This window comes from Oculina patagonica, chromosome 7, assembly GCF_052425735.1.
Source record: "Oculina patagonica isolate OP01 chromosome 7, crgOcupat, whole genome shotgun sequence".
Taxonomy (NCBI): Eukaryota; Metazoa; Cnidaria; class Anthozoa; order Scleractinia; family Oculinidae; genus Oculina; species Oculina patagonica.
In genome coordinates, this window is record NC_135764.1 from 4678300 (window position 1) to 4697710 (window position 19411).

Sequence of the window (19411 nt, forward strand, 5' to 3'; positions counted from 1 at the left end):
AGACACTTTCACTGTTAAAAACGTTTTATTGAGCAGATGTAATATGTGTCCAAACATACCGTAAAATTCCCATTATAAACCCTGGGCTTATACAACTTCGTAAGGGGTTTTGTGTGGGCTTATAACCGGAGGGGCTTATATCCGGGAGGGCTTATAATCGCAATAAAGAAACCGTTTCGAAACAAACCACGGGAGTGTTGATCGAAATACATTTTTAAGTTAAAAACGCATAATGAAGCAATATTTAGCCCTGTTCAGTACTGTCACCCGTCAGAAAGGGGCTCATAATCGGAGGTATCGTTTTTGTTTCCAGGTAGATGGACCATATATCCGGGGGGCTTCGAAGGGGGGGGGGGGGGGCTTGAAACCGGAATTTTACGGTAATTGGCCTTATTCAACAATTCAAATTGTCACAGTGCTCAAATAAGGCTAGGAGGCTCTTTCTGTCTGTAATCTGTACACAACAAACATCCTGCAATACACGTGGTTAGACCAACTTTCGCAAAGTGTTGCATAACAATATATTTTATTTTGCTGTAAAATGCATTTCGTTGAGAAAAGTACCAAACAATTATACTGCTTTATCTTAACTAGAAAATACCTTGCACCTTACTTTTTAATTAAAGCGAAACCATTCCATTTACAAATGCAGTAATCAAATATACATTGTAGAGCAAGTACAAAAAATGCACGTGTTAACCGTTGCCTAGCAACGCCATTACCATCGGATAAAGGGGCTAGATCACGATATTTTCGGTGATTGTTTCCTCAGTTGCATGCTCTAAACTTAGAGAAAAAATTACAAAATCTTTGCTACTAAAAACCACAGACAAAAGCAGTTGGGAAGGTTGTAAAACTATACCGGTACCAAATTACAGTAATTTTTGAATTAAAAGGGGCTATGTTACCAAAAATTCTTTGCAGCCGTATATAATTTGGTTTGTCACGCAACGCTTATATCCTGACGGCTGCGAAATAGACTCTAAAGGTGGATTTTCACTGACGCGTAAATTTTTACGTGCGTAAAAAATTGTTTAAAAACATTACGCGTCAGTGGAAATCCGGCATAACGGCCATGTTACACGACGCAGTTTTGCTTCTAACTTGTAACACAACAATGAGGACCAAAAACCATTACAAGTTGCTGGTGGGGGGAGGGGGGGGGGAGGGAGGGGGTGTCACACGTTCGCAAAGCGCCCGCTGAAAACTAGCATCTTGAAATCTCCGGCGAGTTAAGGACGCGCTGACTGGCTCATTTTAACAAAATTGCGTTGCAAGTTGCGATTGGCAAATTACACGCAGCAACTTGTCTTACAACGTTGTGAAATTCCGGTCAACTCGCAACGCATCACAATAAATGTTGCAAGAGTCGGATGTTACACGCAAAATTTTTTTGGCAACTAGCATAGCAACGTTTGTTGGGAAGGAGGAAATTGCCCAGTGTAACATGGCATTATGTTAAGTGCTTATCATCTAGAACTTATTATATCGAGGAATTTCGTGACGCTTGATCACAGCTTTGAAGGTGCGGATCTGCATTGGGGTGAGCTCCACGTTCAAATCATATGCCGATCGAGACACTCTTTTCTTCTTTGTCTTGTTTTCTTCGACGTTCTTTCTCGATTTGATGTTCCAGTGGAGTGGACGTTTATCTTTCAACAGCTGATTGGCAGCCAGGTTCATTTCAGTCATGGACTCAATGTCAAAGTCGGTGAAAAGCCCAGCGAGTGAAATGTTGACAGGCTGCGAGAGCTTGGGATCTTCACCAGCCTCGTACTGATGCTCCACGCGGATCAATGCGCTATCCTGCATTGTCTCCAGTGTCAGCAAGTGAACATTGGCGGGGAGCTCACGCGTTAGACCGCTGTGCATCGAGTTAAACTGGCTCGCCCACTGCTTGAAAGTGAGACTGTTAGCTGCAAAGGTCAGCACTGGTTCCAGAAGGAGCTTCTCGCCAAGTTCGCGATGAAGAGCAGCAGAACTCTTCGGCGGCGCAAGAGTAAGACACAACTTTCCACGGACGATTAAACCTTTACCAAGGATCCCCGGCTCGTTTAGCGGCTCACCCACCCCTCTCTTGTCATCTACGAGAAGCCGACGGTGAAGCATGATCTCCATTGAGCCGTCTTTCATGCTGGACCCACCCAGGGACCTCTCAGTCAAGATTGTCAACTGCTTATCGCTATCCTTAATGTACATTCGACTGTTCACCGGGTAATAATTCCCAGCAACCGGCTCGGTGATGTTCAATTTCCAAGTCGGTCGGTAATTCCTCTTACGCTCTTGCATCTCCCTGCCATTAGCATCGGTGTAGAAGAGCTGGTTCGACTTGATATCCGTGTCAAACCGGGTGATGATTTCCTTGCCCCAGTGATCCCCTATGGGTATCGGCCCCACAGTGTACTCAAACTCTGCATGCCGCTGGCCAGCATTGAGCCTGATCACCTGACTGATGTAGGGAGAGATCACCTGACGTACCTCCTGTACCACGGGACCCTTGAAGATCTCTGCCTTGCTGCCCATGGAGATCAGATGCACATTGCTATTGTTGGGTCTAAAGATATACGCACCGGAGGGCTGTTTGCTGCTACCTCCCCTGCTGCCGTTGTACCAGTAGAATGCTTGATTCAATACAGTGGTGGTTTTAGAAGTCAAATCGGTCATGCTTGTCAATTGACCCGCGTCCTGCGAGAAGGAAAGTTTGATGAATTCATTTTCGATGGACAGTTCATCGGAGTCTTTGTAAGCGTGCTTAGGGACGGGTCGGAAAAACTTCTTCTCCAGTCTGGACGCCGACTTGGTCGAGTTGACGAAGTAAGTGGCAAACCCTAAGGCAGGGACTTTGGCAGTGAAGACCAGCTCGTAAGATGAATGACTCTGTTTCTGATTCTGATTTTGTCGCAGCTGTTTTGTTGCATTAGAAATTGGCAGTACTTGGCTTTCGACTAAGCCGCCTTGAGGGTCTAAGACGGTCATTAAAGCCATCGCAACTGGCAGGCGAACAACACTGGTTACGTCTCGAGCAATGGGATTATAGACAGTCACGGTGAAGGATTTGCTCTGTTCAGTTACTGGACAGACACTGATGTTGAGGTGGTCGCAAAATGTCAATGCAGGAGGCTTGGTTGCAGGGTTTTTCACTGTGAATTTACCAAGCACATCACCAACCAACTCCTTAAAACGTCAAAAAAAAAAAAAAGAAAGAAAAAATACTGTCAGACCAGTTGTGAATCAAATTATAAACCATCAATTAATTTTCACGCGCTATCATTGGACAAAACAAATCACGTGGTGCAAAATCGGACGACGGGTATCAGAAAATATACCCCGTCCGATGTGATAGTCATCGCCCGATTTCATAGAGAAGTGAAGAAACGAACAATGTCTCCTTTTCAGGTCTTACTGTTGCCCTCGTCGCTATGGGAGTGAATGTATCTTAAACAACAATAAAACTTACACATGGCTCAATTACTACTCTAGCCATCCTCTTAGAATAAGTCAAGTTTGTTAGCTTTTACAAGCCCTTGGAAATATCACCTTTTTCAAGTGCTAGTGATAATTGGTACAAAGAGTATTTTGTCACATGAACTTGGGTGGTTGGAGTCACGTGTCATATATCTCTGTTCTGGCCATGCATAGAGCTATTTTGACACTATGTTGCTATTTTGACACTACATAGTTGGGAAACAGTATCTTTACTAATTTTTCCTATTTCAACCACATGGCATGCCTGTTTAATGTATTCACTATGGAAAGTACATTTTGTATGGTGATAGTTGGGAGAATTTTGTGATGTATTAGCCTCCCTTTGTCCTCTGATGTCAACATACAATTTCTCCTAATTGATGTCAATAGATTTCTCATAGAGACAGTTAGAAGATCTTGATAATATGTTATATTTTGCAGATTGCAGGTTGCAAAATCGACTTTTGAGTCTAATTATAGCACTCAGGTTAGTCTAAATAGCATTCCAGTTAGCCTAAATTAGCTTGAGTTGCTTGAGGTTAGCCTTTATAATTGTTTTCTTTTTCAACTTCAACTCGAATTAACAGGTTGTTTCAACCTGCAACCTGCAAAAATACTGTCTATAACTATTATCCAAACTACAGCACACCTGGCATTCCACAGCACCAATAGCAAGTCGCTTAGCATAGTCATCTGCCACATGCTGTTTTGATGTACCACTGACAGCGTCATGGTGTTGTGCCACACCCATTGCTCTGCGTAGAGTATCAGAAGTCGGACCATTCTTCTTAGCAGGACCATTTATCAACTCCAGTTGCTTACAGACCTACAAAGAATCAGAGATTGAGGGTCATGAAGGGATCTTACACACCCCAGTTCGTAGCCTGTGTACAGCCCCAGGGGGGGGGGGTGGGGTACTCCGGCTTGTAAATGACGGGGATGATCGAATTTTTTTGGGTTTGAAATTTTCGATTTCGGGATTTTTTTGGGTTGGAAAATTTGGCAAGTATTTTTTTGGGTGACTTTATTAAATAGGGGATTTTTTTGGGTATTACAAACGAACTTAAGTGCCTTCGTGCGGCCTTGGCGTATTTATGGTATGATGAATAAACAAACACGAGCGTTCAATTTTTTTTTATGGCTTTCTTTCATTTACAAGCCGGAGTACCCCCCTGGGTGTACAACCACACCCTCCCCTTAAAAATCGGGAAAGCTCTAAATAATACAGCACATAGTGCCCTTCACAAACAAGTGAAAAGCAAAAAGGTTGATAGGTCAAACTCGCTGAAAAAATTTGGAATGCCACGAGCTGGGTCTGTCCATTTCATGAGTTCCAGTTCGAGTTACAATTTCGAGTTGAGTTCGAGTTCGAGTTAGAATTTCGAGTTGAGTTCGATTTCGAGTTAAAATATCGAGTTCAAGTTGCTTGCGATTAGCTCCACTCTGGTTTGCTTGCTGTTAGTTCCACTCCTACAGTTTGCTTGCGGTTAGCTTTCATTTGGTGATAAGGGCGATACTATGCGTGACCAACTGGGAAATGTTACCCCATAACTCGAACTCTAAATTTCTAACTTGAACTCGAAATTTCTAACTCGAACTCAAAAATTCAATACACTCCCACGAGCTAACACGTATCACCAGCATAAATTAAAGGCGACTACAACACATGTATGAATAGAGTAAGAGCCAATCAGATCATTTTCCACACATTCCGGGAAAACCACCTGGAGCAGAACACAATTAATGACGACATAGCACAGACGCTCCTTTCCCGATTTTTTTAGGAGAGGGGCCGCTGTACACAGGCTACCAGTTGAAAGCCTAAATTTTACTTAAAAAGTCCCATATTTCAGTGTCATAACAACAAATTGTCACAGCATATAAATCAAAAATGAAACCATTTTGTATCTTTAGATTTTTAACTTGCTGACTTGCTGTGTGGGGGCGAGGAGTTGGGGGGGGGGGGTTGGGGAAAGTCTTCCATATGAAAGGGACAGGGAAGTTGGTCTTTCTTTTAACTTGGGGGTGTACCCTGGGGGTGTACCTGGGGGTGTAACCTGGGGTTGTACCCCGGGGGGTGTACATTTTGGATTTTGGTCTCACTTAGGGTGTTCAGGAATGAACAACAATATTTCTAGGCATCAGGGTCTTGTTTAGGGTTGTACATGCAGATTTCAAATAGCTGTCATACTGTGTTGGCAGTCTAGACTAATCAGGCCTAAATGGTATCTTTTGCAGGTTAAAAAGAGCTTGAGCCACGCCCACATTGGTCTCCTTTAGGGGTTTAATGGGTTTTGCTCTCCCAGGGGGGGGGGTACTCCGGCTTGTTAATGACGGGGATGATCGAAGGATTTTTTTGCGTTTGAAATTTTCGATTCCGGGATTTTTTTGGGTTTGAAAATTTGGCAAGTATTTTTTTGGGTGACTTGATTTAGATAGAAGATTTTTTGGGGTATTAAAAACAAACTAAAGTGCCTTGGCGCGGCCTTGGCGTATTTATGGTATGATGTATAAACAAAACAAGCGTTCTCTGTGTTATGTTATTGCCCCTCCTGGCAATTTAGGAGTAATTTGACAAGGGATTTTTTAGGGGTTATTTTTGGTCCAGGGATTTTTTTGGGTAATGTCGGAAGACTTAGGAATTTTTTTGGGTCCTGAGTTTTGCCTCCATTCGATCATCCCCGTCATTTACAAGCCGGAGTACCCCCCTGGGTTTGCTCTCTTACCTGCTATTATCAAAACTAGGAAGAACACTGCAATTATTATAATTATTATAATAATACAATCTAATATAATATTATTATAATATTATAATAGAATCAGCAATAAAATTATTATAAACAATTATTGGATGAGGTTTTTGTGATATCCTGAATAATCAAGGTCGAGGTAAGTGTTATTAGCCGAAGCCAATTAATTGTTTTATTATACATTGTTTTACAGGTAAACAAAATAACGGCAAACAATCTCAACATTTATGTTAATTCCTTCTTGTCTTCTGGCTTCTGAACACTTTTTTCTTAGTAATATTCGATGAACAATACCTTAGCACTTTTTGTCAGCATTCTTTTGTTTTCCGAGTCTTTTTTGTTTCAGCAATTTTTCATTTTTTTGCTCGGTCGAAGAAGCGAATCGATGAGCCATAAATTTCCTTCACTTTCAGATGCCTCCCGAAATTGCTCTTGGAAAATCATGCATTGCGCATGCAACCTACAGATTATTTACTAATCTGGTAGCAGATTAGCAAATTATCTGTAGGTTGCACTGATTTCCAGAATTAACTGTAGGCTCTCAGCCAATGAGAAGACAGATAGTGACTACAATGTAGAACAATTACAGTTGTTGCAGTGGAGTGCAAGGGCAAAAAGCTGTCACTCTAAAATCAGCTTGCTCCTAGCCTGTGCTCCTTCCAAATAAAAAGTTTCTTGTTCTTTTTTTTTTTTTTTTTTTGTAATTTGTTTATTTTTTTTCCAACAAGCAGGTTACAATACACACAATAACTTACTTACATTTCACGTTACATTACATTATACATTACTTATACTTATAACTTAACTCTGTGACTTATTTACAATACACTACTTGCAGTATATAGCTTAGAATAACCTACAATACAGAACTTACAATTAACTTCTTACATTACACTAATAAATTTACATTTTTCTTAAAAAAAAATTATAAAACACAAAGACAGTGCCATGCCTACAGACAATATATATGTATAACGACATACAGTTCAGTAAGTTGCCTTTAATTGATTAGATAGCTGTTTCGAGACAAGAAGTGCCACGAGCTTGCCAGCTATTTTAAAATGAGAGGAGGTAGCCTAACAGATCCTTCCATTTGTCATAATGAAAGTTGATCTTGTTACTTTCTTTAGCAATTAAACGTTCAGAATCATAGACTGCTTTCAAAGTTTTTGTGAAACTGATTACGCTAGGAAGAGAGTTGTTATGTTTACATCTGAAAATATGTTGTTTTCCTAATAGAATTAGATGATTCTTTAGAAATGCATTTTCAACTGCGTCGGTGATCCCTAGGATCACTTCTCTTTCAATTAGCTCATAACCCCCCAATAGATGCTTAATTGATTGCCAAAAGTTTGCTACCAACGGACAATGGAAAAAGAAGTGGGACATGTTTTCCTCTGAGGATTGGCAGAAAGAGCAGAGAGGAGAGTTAGACTTGCCAATTTTGAAGAGGAAATCATTTAAAGGAAGTATTCTGTTAAGTATCTTGTACTGAAATTCACGCGTTTTGGTGTCTATTGCGGATCTAAAAGCATTGCTTTTCGTACCAAGTTGCACGTGATCGTATTATTGCTCCTTTCGTAATGTACTCGTATTCTTTTTCGTATGCGCTTTTTAAAGTGTCAATTTCATTTTGTGTATCATCATTTGGAGAGTCAGCTAATTTTTCCTCAGCAATTTTCAGTTTATGTTCAATGCGCTTTATTTTTTTCTCTCCGTTCTTTTGCTTTCGCTTTGCTATAAGTAATGGTCTCCTTACGGATATTGTATTTTAGCCAATCCCACTGAACTCTAGCATCATCAGAATAGTTAATCTCCTCAATCCAATCAGGAACAAGCTGCTCAATCAATTTAATGTATTGTTCATCATCGAGAAGACTATTATTAAATTTCCAAAAAGATGGACCGTGGTTTAAGTTCTTTACGCTATCAATATTCAAAATAATTGCGGAGTGGTCACTTTTGACGGAAGATAAGATGTCTACATTTTCTATGTCGTCCTGTAAAGAATTGCTGATTAACCAAAAGTCGAGTCGTCTTTGAATTAATGGATTTTTTTGTCTCCAAGTGAAGCGCTTTTTGTTCGGGTTGCGCACTCTCCATATATCGACCAGGTCATTTTGTAGCATAATATCATTGAGGTTCTTAATGCAATTCTTTATGGAAGGCCTTCCACCCGAACAGTCAAGATCTGGATCGAAAGTAGCATTAAAATCACCTCCAGTAATAACATAATGTTTAGATTGACATACTTTGTCTGCGAAGTGATTAGCAATTTCGTCTAAAAACTGACATTGTTCAGAGCCTTTTGTTGGGGCATAGATATTTGCTAGAAGAAACGGCGAGTCCTGAATTAAGGTATCTAGAATAACAAATCTTCCCGAATCATCGGTATGCGTTGAATTAACTTTAAAATCCAAATTTTCCCGCACTAAAACAAGGACGCCTTTACTGCGCGATGTACCGTGAGAGAAAAACAACTCTCCTCTCCATTGTTTCCGCCACTGATTTTCAATCTCTTTTGTACTGTACGTTTCCTGCAGAAAAAAGATATCTGCATTTTGCTTAAGCAACCAGTTGAAAATACATTTTCTTTTTTCGAAAGAACGGATCCCTCTTACATTTAAAGAAAGCAGTTTAAATTGGAAATTGTTTCCCTCCATCAGATAAAAAAGATATTACCGGCTTTAAGCAAGATCACTTCTAAAAATATGCAATATGGCAACTGGTAATGATTCAAACTGAATGCAAGGCATAGACTCAAAACAAAAACAACAAAAACAACGCTCGATAAAATACACCAAGCTGAAAACAATAAGATAATGCAAAGAACACTACATGCGACAATTAATACTACCATATTGATAAGTAAAGAAAAAAACAAAAGCGCAACCAACACAAAAAAACAAAGAAAAAAACACTTCACAGCAGTAATTAAAATAAGCAACCAGCAAAGCTGTTGATTAGTTGCTAGCAACCGAATCTTGCAATCTAATTATCAATTTGCATAACGGTAGCTCCAGAATATTCAAATTTTTCAAAGTTCAACCGAAGGCCTACAGCTTTATAACTTAAAACTGAATTACTCTGAAACAGGGATTAAATGTCCATCTACGTACAGTTTGTCCGGCTCTGCTCTACTGAAATAAGCTCTTTTGCCTTCTTTTTTAGCCTTTTTCAAGGTTTCGATCTGCTTCTTTCTGATATCCACGACTCCTTTAGGGAGATCGGGAGATATTCCCATACCTGTGCCTTTAAGTTGTCTTGCCTGAGAAAAAACTTTCTCCCGGTCCCCATAGCGGAGAAAGCGAGCGATGATCTGACGTGGGTTGTGCTGTGATGCGTCAAACCTGCCTACTCGATGTACCCGTTGAAATTCGATTTGTGGCGCGTCTTCGAGGTTGAGCTCGTTTATCATAAAGTTAACCAGCACTTCTCTGGTGTTTTCCTGCTCATCCAGTCGTTCAGGAATCCCATAAAAACGAAGGTTCTCCCTTCTTTGGTATGTTTCTAAATACCACTGTTGCTGGCGCAGAGTAATTACCTCGTTACTGGTTTTATCGGCCTTTGCTTTGATTTCTTCCACATCGGCATTTAGAGCAGTAACTCCAGCCTCCATCTCATTTACTGTTTTGGCGTTTTCCTTTACTGAACTTTCGAGTGTTGTCACCTTGTTCTGAAGCTGGAGAACTTTAGCGTCGATGCTGCAAACATGCTTGTTAATGCTGTCAACTTTTGTCTCCAAACTGACGAGTTTGTCGAGAACAAGCTGAAGTTTCGGTAGGACGCCTTCGACACCTTCGGCCATGTCGGACGGCGTGGGCATGTTATTAGCCTGACTGAGTTTGGTTCTCTTTTCCTCCGGGTTGGCGCCTTCCGAAGACTCAGAGCTGGTTTTCCTGTCTTTTCGTTTGAAGTATTGAGTAATTTCTTCCATAGAACGCCTTCAAAATTTAGATTTTAGACGGAGCTCGATTTAACCCGACTATGCTGAAGGCATGCCCGACCCAGTCAATGCTGCCAAACCAGCATTGAAAGTTTTTGATTATTTATAATTAATACATCATATTGCAAAGGGGGAGAGCCCAAGCTAAACCATATGAATTTATCTTTAAGAGAATGTGAAGAAATTACAGTATCTAACCTGAAGCAAATCGTTGTTGTATCTGACATATCGCTTGAGTGCTGGCCTGCTAGTAAAATAACCAGTCCAGTAACAGTGCGGGCAGTCTGCATAAGGAAAGAAGTCATCAGTCTTTAGTTCCCATGTCTGGTTAGCTTTGTACAGAGCATCTAAGTATGTGGTTGGTGTAGAGTAGAATGCATTCACACGGCCATCCTACAAAGAGATATAAAATCAGACATTGCAATAAGATTAATGAAGAAAAAAAAACCTGATTGGGCAGAAAAATATTATATGGGAGGGAGGGACAGAGGGGTCTGAACCTCACAGCTCCTGTACCTTTTACTCCCATTTCCCACCCCTTTCCATAGGTGTCCCCTTCTCTTTGTCCCATATCTGTTGAGAAATATAACAAAATGTCTCAAAATTTTAATTGTTTTCTCCCAGTTCCCGCCACCTTAGGAATTGTGCTTCCTGCCCTCTTTTCTCCCCTCTCCCATCCCTTTTCTCCCAGGCTTCTGCCCTCCTGTCCCCTTCCACTTATATCTGACCCGCAAAAAAAGAGTTTGTACTGTACATAGATTGCAATACCAAAAAATAAAGCAAAACAACTTAATAAGGTTTAAAAGTCACTTTGGAAATTAACACTGTAATACAAGTTCAACTGTGGACAGCAGGTATTCCTCTTGTTGTTTTGTGACTAACCGTAACTACTTTGTATGTTAACTGAAAGTTGGAACGATAATGAGTTAAACGCATTATCCTTCTAACTTTCCAGGTAACATTTCTGTGATTTCATCAATCTCCTGCCTCTGATATTACCAATATTTTGTTTCAGAGGTATTTTAAACAGGGTTTGTACACACCTTGCTTTCTAAACTTCTATGTTATTTCAAAAACATATGAAACAATCTACGACCTTGGAAACTGTGAGAAGGTCGTACCACAAGTTGAGTCAATGTCACCTTTCACTTTTCAGTTGAAGGATTGCAAAGCTATTTACAGGTATTGAGACTATAGCTTCACGTTGTTCATGTCGGTCTAATTTTCAGTGGCCTTCTATTACTTACCCTGATTTTGGGGTATTTAGAAACAGACATTCTATGACTTTCTTTGAACCCTGTGTCTTGTGTGAAAACTTCAACAGGTTTCAAACACCATTTAAATAAAAATATTTTTATCTTGCAAGACGTATTTCGCCTTATTAAGCTAGCAAAAATAATGAAATATATAAACTAAGTTAATTAAAAAAAAACAAACACAAAAAGAAAACAATAGCCTGCACTTACAGCATTTACGTATTTAATTAGTTTGTCCAAATTTTTATACCACAGGTTAGCATTCTCATACATGAAATCTGATCCCATTGTTAACATGATGTGGTTTGTTTTGTACTGGGATGCTTGTTTGCACGTCACTTCCACAAATTTATCCACGGTTTCCTTGACATTGAAGTCAAACAGCCTTGGGTCGTCCTGAATTGGGTTGTCTACACAAAACTGATCGTAGCAGAATCCTTTGGGTGGATTGTAGCCATTGTACAGTACACCGGTGAAAATGTCCGAATTTTGTCCAAGACTTTTACTTCCCCTCCAGACCAGCTCCATTCTCTGCTGCTCAAGGCGAAGCTTTTTGTCCTGGTAGTCAATACGGCCGAAGAAAAATCCATCAAAAGACATCTGTGCAAAGATTGAAGCTTGTTCGTTCGAGTGACCAAAGGGATCAATATGCCAGGCTATGCGAGGTCTTGCATCGTATCCGAATGACTCCTCCACGAAGTTCAATCCATAAGTCATTTGATCAATGATCGCATTGTAATGTGTCCCAGCCTCATCGTTCATACACCAGCCAGCGTTTATAAACTCTAGTTGTTTATCTTTGACGAGTTTCTTCACTTCCGTTCGCATGGCTTCGTTTTGTTCGTTCCACCAGCGCTCGAAGAACGCGATTTCCACGTAAATAAATCGCTTTGTCGAGTCTGCACTTAACTGGGGAATAACAGAGTCTAAAATGTACTGCACTCCAGCATGCTGAATGGAATTATTAGCTCCATAAAAGTACTCGTCCACAGTTTTCAACCAGCCGACATCGTCGTGCGTATGCGGAACAAGATGGACTTGTAGTTTATCTTCAGCCTTCACTGCTTCTTCAAACTTGCACTCAAAGGCTGTACTCACACAGAAAATGGTCACAAAGAAGAACAAAGTAACCATTTCTGCTGAAGAGAAGGGAAAGCCACCCCGTATAATTGATGTCCGTCAAATTTTACTTTCCTTTCAAAGAAAATTCGATCTGTCATGATCAAGTCACGAGATATTTTTGTGTAATTTGTCACAGGCGTTGCAACGGACGAGAGAACCTGGAACTACTAGTTTCCAGTACCCGGAAGACTATTCTCGTCCATTCTCGTCCCCATAGCCCTTTCGTTTCTCTTAGCCGGCTTGGCACGAGAGAACGAAGGGCTCTGGGGACATACGATTTTTGAATTAATTCGAATTTTTTTGATTGGCTTTGCCAAGGCCCAGCCGGGTAAGAGAAACGAAAGGGCTATGGGGACGAGAATGCCGGAAGGTTTATTATAGCGCTGTTTTTTTCAGAGTCTATACCTAATATAATATTTGGGATATTCAATTCTGGCAAAACAATTCCGGCAGATTTAGTCCAGATTCTTATGTCCCTATACAGGGATTTAGAGTGCTCACAATTGACAAAAAGGTGATCGATTGTTTCTGAATAAATAGAACAGAAGGAACAAATAGGAGATTCGATGATCTTGAAGCGGAATAGGTCCCTGTTTAAATAAAGGCAATTGTTAAGGATTTTATATTGAAAACATCTTGTGTAAGGATCAATAGACATGTTATATATTCTACGATAGACGGATTCCCAGTCAATTTGGCCATCGACCCGTTTCAGGAAATGAGATTGGGCAGTAGGTTTTTTAAATTTTGATTGAACAAACGAGAGGTATACGTCTTTTGATGTTATTTTGGAAGCAGTGTCATTTCTACCGGGGTTTGAGGGATCGTGATCCTCAAAAGCGTCGGCGTCCTTCATTAGCGTTTTCCAGCCTTGGGGAATTGCGCTAGTGATACTGGCCCAGAATATAAAGTGACGGGGCTCAACGCCCATCGCATAAGCAGTTTCCCAGTTAATTTCGTTCCTTTCGTTATATAAGTCTTTAACCCTGAAGACTCCCTGAAGATACCCCTTGAAGCCAGTTGGGGAAAAAAGACCGATTTTTTGTTTACTTTGATATATTTATTATTCCAGAGTACTTGATTTGCGATGTGTTCCGGGGTAACGACTTCTTCGTCATTGTATTCAGCCCAGCTGACTAAAACACTCTTGTAGAAATACGACAGACCTTTCGGAATCCTTTCCTTATCGAAGTTTGTTCCTATCGCCTTCGTTCCTCCTATAGACGCTAAATGCTGCATAGGGAAACTCTTCCAGGCTTTAACATAGTTTCGTCTAGGAGGTTAAGAGCCCATTTGACTCTGTTTGCTTTGATTTGTGACTCAAGGTCGGGTAAACTAATTCCTCCGTTATCGTAATTACCTATTAAGGTGTCGTATTTGATTTTTGGCTTTTTACCGTTCCAAATAAAGTCTGTTATTACGTTTTTGACTTTGCTTATGAAGTAGTCTGGTACAAAAATCTTGGAACATACATACAACAATTTAGGCAGAGCAAGCGATTTAATTATTGTCGATTTACCAAAGAGCGTCAGACTACGCATTTTCCAGATGTTTAGAACTGTTTTAAAGCTTTCGAAAATTCGATCTAGATTTTGCTCTCGAAAAAAGGTGTCGTTATACGAAAAGGTAATACCCAGAATTTTTATGCCTCTCTCGTAAAGATCGATCCATTTTATGCCATCATCGTCGGTAGGCTGCACATCTAGTTTACTGCTGCCTATCCAGCCAGCTTCGGATTTAGTGGTGTTTATCTTAAGAGAGGAGAATGAATAAAATTCCTGGATTGATTTTAGAACCACATTAAGGGAAGCTATGTCTTTCAAAAAAAAATGTGCTATCGTCGGCGAATAGCTCGAGCTTTTTTTGTTTCTCGCCGATCCAAATTCCTTCAATCTGCCTATTCTGGCGAATTAATGACGCTAGAACTTCTATCACAAGAATAAAAAGGTAGGGAGAGATTGAGTCCCCTTGTTTGGTTCCTCTTGCAATGTTGAAAAGATTTGTCGCGAAGCCATTGTTCAGTACACACGCGCGGTTACCGCGGAGTAATACACCGATCCATTTTATGAAGTCATCGCCGAAACCAAAATGCGTCAGAGACGCAAGAATAAAATTATGTTCAATACTATCGAAAGCTTTCTCGAAGTCGGCTGCGAAAAGTATAACCGATTCATCGTTTTTCATAGTGAAATCCATAATGTCGTCGATGAGACGAATAGAGTCCTCGATATTTCTACCTTTGATAAACGCCGCCTGGTCGGCGTCGACAAGTTTTGTTAAGACTTTGCTCATTCGGTTACTTAGCACCTTGCTGCAAATTTTGGTATCTACATTAATAAGACTAATTGGGCGCCAAGAAGATAAAAGTCTTTTGTCTTTGCCTGGTTTCTCTAACAGTGTAATCACTACCTGTTGTTGGGAGGTGCTCAATGTTCCATCGTCAAAGGCGCTGTTGAGGCATTTAATTAGTTCGGCATTTAACACGTTCCAAAACGCGAGATAAAATTCCTTCGTAAGCCCGTCCATGCCAGGTGTTTTAGACGACCCTAATTGTAACCTTCGCATGATGCTTTCTCCTCAGCGGTTAAAGTGGGGGAATCAATTCTCCTCATGAAATCTAAACAATCCTCGTGGGTCTTAATGTTTTTCCGCGAATAGAGCTCGCTGTAGAAATGTTCGATGTTGTTAAGAATTTCTTTTGGTTCTGTGATTTCTTGACTATTTTCCGTTAATAGCTTTCTCAGGTGCGTTTTGGCCTTATTACGCTTTTCCAGTGATAAAAAATATTTTGTATTTTTTTCACCCTGCTCATACCAGTTCACTTTGGATCTTATGATTATTCCTTCCGTGATGTAATTGCTTTTATCTTCCAAAGACTTTTTTAATTTGTCGTGCTCGGCGATTTTAACAGGGTCATGTTCCCACCCGTTAAAGCTTTCGATTTTCTTAATCTTTTCCTCGATATCTCGGTATTCATTCCTGAATGTTTTTGCACGTGCTTTTGAGAATGTTATTGTTGATTTGCGAATTTCATATTTCAACAAGTCCCATCGCAGCTGAGGATTTACAATTCCTTCAGAATCCATTTTTACTTTGCAGTTGTTTATTACATTTTTCATTTCTCCAATATAGTTGCTATCGTTAATGAGAGAGTTGTTGAATTTCCAAAATGATGGACCGTTTTTAACCCCGGGCAATGATTTAATACGCAAAGTAATCGCAGAATGATCGGTGGACGGGGCCGGAATGATATCTACTTGTTCGACATATGATTGAAGTTCGTCAGAAATTAAGAAATAATCTAAACGCCTATATATGGTTATGTTTAAGGAGCTGCTTCGTCCTTGCCCTTTGCCGCTCCAGGTGAATTTTTTGGCGTCCGGGTTTCTGACCCTCCATATATCGCACAGATCCAGATCTAGCATGATTTCCCGAATAGCTTCGATCGAGCGAGTTTTTAATTTTGGATTCCCACCGCTTGCTTCCAGCTCTATATCGAAGATAAAGTTGAAGTCGCCACCCCAGATAAAAGAGGTATCTACTGGGCAGTCAAGGTTGTTGATTACTTCGCATATCTCTAACAAAAGCGATACTTGATTTTTTTCATCATTGGGTGCGTAAGAATTTATTAGTAGAAAGGAATTGCCTTGCAACAGGCACAAAGCGAGGATAAATCTGCCATTTTGGTCAATAATTTTCTTAACGATGCTATAGTCTAGTTGTTCACCAAATAAAATAGCGACACCTTTACTATTCGACGTTCCATGAGACATGATTATTTCGCCTTTATATCTTTGGGACCATTCCGTCTCAATATCAATAGTCGAATGAGTCTCTTGAAGAAATGCGATTCCTCGATTTCCACCGTGTTTTGCCACCCAGTTGAATATCTTTTTAGATTTCCTATACTCGCGTAATCCTCTCACATTGAGAGATATTAACCCTACATCTATATTATTATCATTGAATAAGTAAACTTAGAGAAAAAAAATCGTGAAATTGAGTGCGTAAAGACCAAACAATATAAATAAGTATGCATACAATAAAGACAAAAAGGCACAAGGGACTAGACACATATATAACAATAGAACTAAGAAGTGTGATTAGCATTTTCGGGTTTGTGAATTTTGATTTCTCCTGAGCAATTCAGAAAGGTAGTAAAGCAATTTCCATCAACTTCGAAATCCTCCTAACTAAGCAGACTTAACCAACATTGGCTATAGCAACCCTGAGTGCGCCCTTATCCGGAATTAATGACGATTAAGACCAATAGTATTATAATAAACTAATAAACTCACTCAAGTAGTTCCTTTGGCACGTTGTCGATTGAATATTTAGCGTTTTCAATTTTCAGAGTTCTTGGCGTGTTACTTCGCGGCGCATTCGTGCATCACCCTGATCACACGCGATTCCGCGCAATTTCCGCGTGCGGTTGTTGTAGTTGTTGTTTGTCTTCTTTTTTCGGGTCAGCGTTTGTCTTAGAAACCTGGTACACAAGTTACCTGATGATCGAAGCTTGTCTGCAAATACCTGCGTATTGTTTTCTCGCATTACCAACAAAACAATGTCACTCTCGCTCTCATTATATTTGGCCTGGGACTTCTATGCGCTCTCATCGACTTTGAACGAATTTTTTTAATAAGAGTGGGTGAGAGTTTGACGGACTCTCGTTCTCATTTGGCATGAGTTGATGATAGTAGATGCGACTCATGCGAGCTGACAAAAACTCTCATTAGCCAAAATCCTCGTTTGGCCCGGGCTTTAAGTTTTAAATAAGCCAACACTTTTCTACTTAACGGAGACGCCACTTGTTCCTAGAGACCACGAGTTTTGGGCGTTTTGGTCAGCGAGAAAAACGCTGAAGACAGGCGTCCTTTTAGTCTAATATTGACATTCGCCAGAAATTGTATGATCTAGACTACGGAGAACTTTCTATAACACTATACAGCGGCAGGTTTTAATCCGAAGTAGCCTGTCCCGGGCGTTCTGTAAGATGGGGAATAACCTGCGATCAGGCGTTCTTGACTTTTTTTTCGCGACGAGAGGAGTTCCCCTTTCCTTTTTCCACCAGCCGAGAAACTGAAAGAACTCCTGATCGCCATTCTCGTTCCCAGAGCCCGCGTCCCCCAAGACCAGCAGTCTGATTTAGGGGGACGCGGGCTCTGGGAACGAGAATGCCTGATGCGGAGCTGCGCAATGGTTCGCCAGATAGGACAGAACCACAACGGCACACGCAATAACGGGATTAGCGCGAAGAACGAGTGGAAAAAAATGGCGAGGGTTCCATTTACTTTTTATTTTCGCAATGCTCCCACAAATTATCGAACGCCTGGAGCAGGCTAAAACAGGAGCTCTGCATTATCACGATACTTACTTGTTTCACATATTTGATTAGCTTGTCCAAATTTTTGTACCACGTGATGGCATTCTCGTACTGGAAATCTTCACCCACGGTCAGCATGATGTGGTTTGTTTTATACTGCAATGCTTGTGCGCATGTTACGAAGACAAATGCTTCCACGATTTCTTTGACATTGTAGTCAAATAGGTTCGGGTCGTCTTGTATTGGCATAGCATGTGGACATGATTGATCGTAACAAAATCCAGGCGGAGGGGCATAATTGTTAAAGAGTACCCCTGCAAAAATGTCTGAATCTTGCCCAAGATTTCTGCTTCCTCTCCAGACAAGCTCCATTCTCCGCTGCTCGAGGCGAAGATCTTTGTCTTGGTAGTCGATTCTACCCAAGAAGAACCCATCAAAAGACATTTGAGCAAAGATTGAAGCTTGTGCGTTCGAGTGGCCAAACGGATCAATATGCCAGGCTATGCGAGGTCTCGCATCTGATCCAAATGTCTCTTGCACGAAATTCAATCCGTAAGTCATTTGATCAATGATCGCATTGTAATGCGTCGCCGCTTCGTCGTTCATACACCAGCCAGCGTTTATAAACTCCAGCCTCTTCTCTTTGACGAGTTTCTTCACTTCCGTTCGCATGGGTCCGTTTTGTTCGTTCCACCAGCGCTCGAAGAACGCAATTTCCACGTAAATAAATCGCTTTGACGGGTCTGCAATTAACTGCGGAATAACAGAGTCTAAAATGTACTGCACTCCAGCATGTTGAATGAAATTATCGGCTCCATAATAATACTCGTCCACAGTTTTCAACCAGCCGACGTCGTCATGAGTGTGCGGAACGAGATGGACTTGTAGTTTATCTTCATCTGATCTTGCTGAATCTTTGAAGTTGCATTCAAATCCTGAACCAAGCCTAAGCAAGGCTAAAAAGAAAAGCAAAGTCGACATTATAGGTTTCAATTTAGGAACTGAATTTGCGAGCCAAATTAGCTCAAATTCCGTCAAAGCAAGAGTCATGCCTTGGTCACGAGATGCCAAAATTGTCACGGCTGTTGCGTGACAGAAACTTCAGTTACTTGTCGAAGACACAAAGCAAGGCTGCTTATTTGGTATTTGCTGTCCTTCGTAGGACTTGATCACATTCTATACGTAACCAAAAGTAAAATTATTTGTTCGGGATATTCTTTCAAGAGAAAATTTCTCTTGATTCTATTAATTTTTTTTTTTTTTCATTTTTCCTTCATATTCTTCGAGGTATTACATTGTTAGCCAAGTCGAAATGTTTCCTTGGTGCTGAATTATCAGTCATGAGAGCGCGCACCCTGGGAACGACCTCCTGACTGGGTAAGGATTTTTTTGTCCCTGCTTGGTGAAATTTTGGACGTCCTGGCCCCCGTAGATTCTAAAAATGTTGTTTTTCTCCCTGACGAGGTGTAAAATGAAGCCCTTAGTCAACCGTTTCCTGGCGACGGTGGAAAATGTTAATACAACACTTACCGATATAAAGGGATACTTT

General features: G+C 40.6%; 1 protein-coding gene across 2 annotated transcripts; it reads right to left on the reverse strand.

Annotated features, from left to right (window-relative positions):
• Window positions 1–419: 419 nt before the first annotated feature.
• Window positions 420–18894, reverse strand: LOC144660151 (lysosomal alpha-mannosidase-like). Of its 2 annotated transcripts, none has more exons than XM_078520716.1 (4): window positions 17914–18894; window positions 10360–10554; window positions 4115–4291; window positions 420–3174 (listed from the first exon to the last, which is right to left on the reverse strand). In XM_078520716.1, exons 1-4 carry the CDS (start codon window positions 18841–18843, stop codon window positions 1474–1476), a joined length of 3003 nt encoding a protein of 1000 aa, XP_078376842.1. In that variant the 5' UTR covers window positions 18844–18894; the 3' UTR covers window positions 420–1473. The 2 variants fall into 2 exon arrangements, with proteins under 2 accessions (XP_078376842.1, XP_078376843.1); XM_078520717.1 differs by lacking the exon at window positions 17914–18894 and adding an exon at window positions 11628–12642.
• Between the last annotated feature and the right edge of the window lie 517 nt (window positions 18895–19411).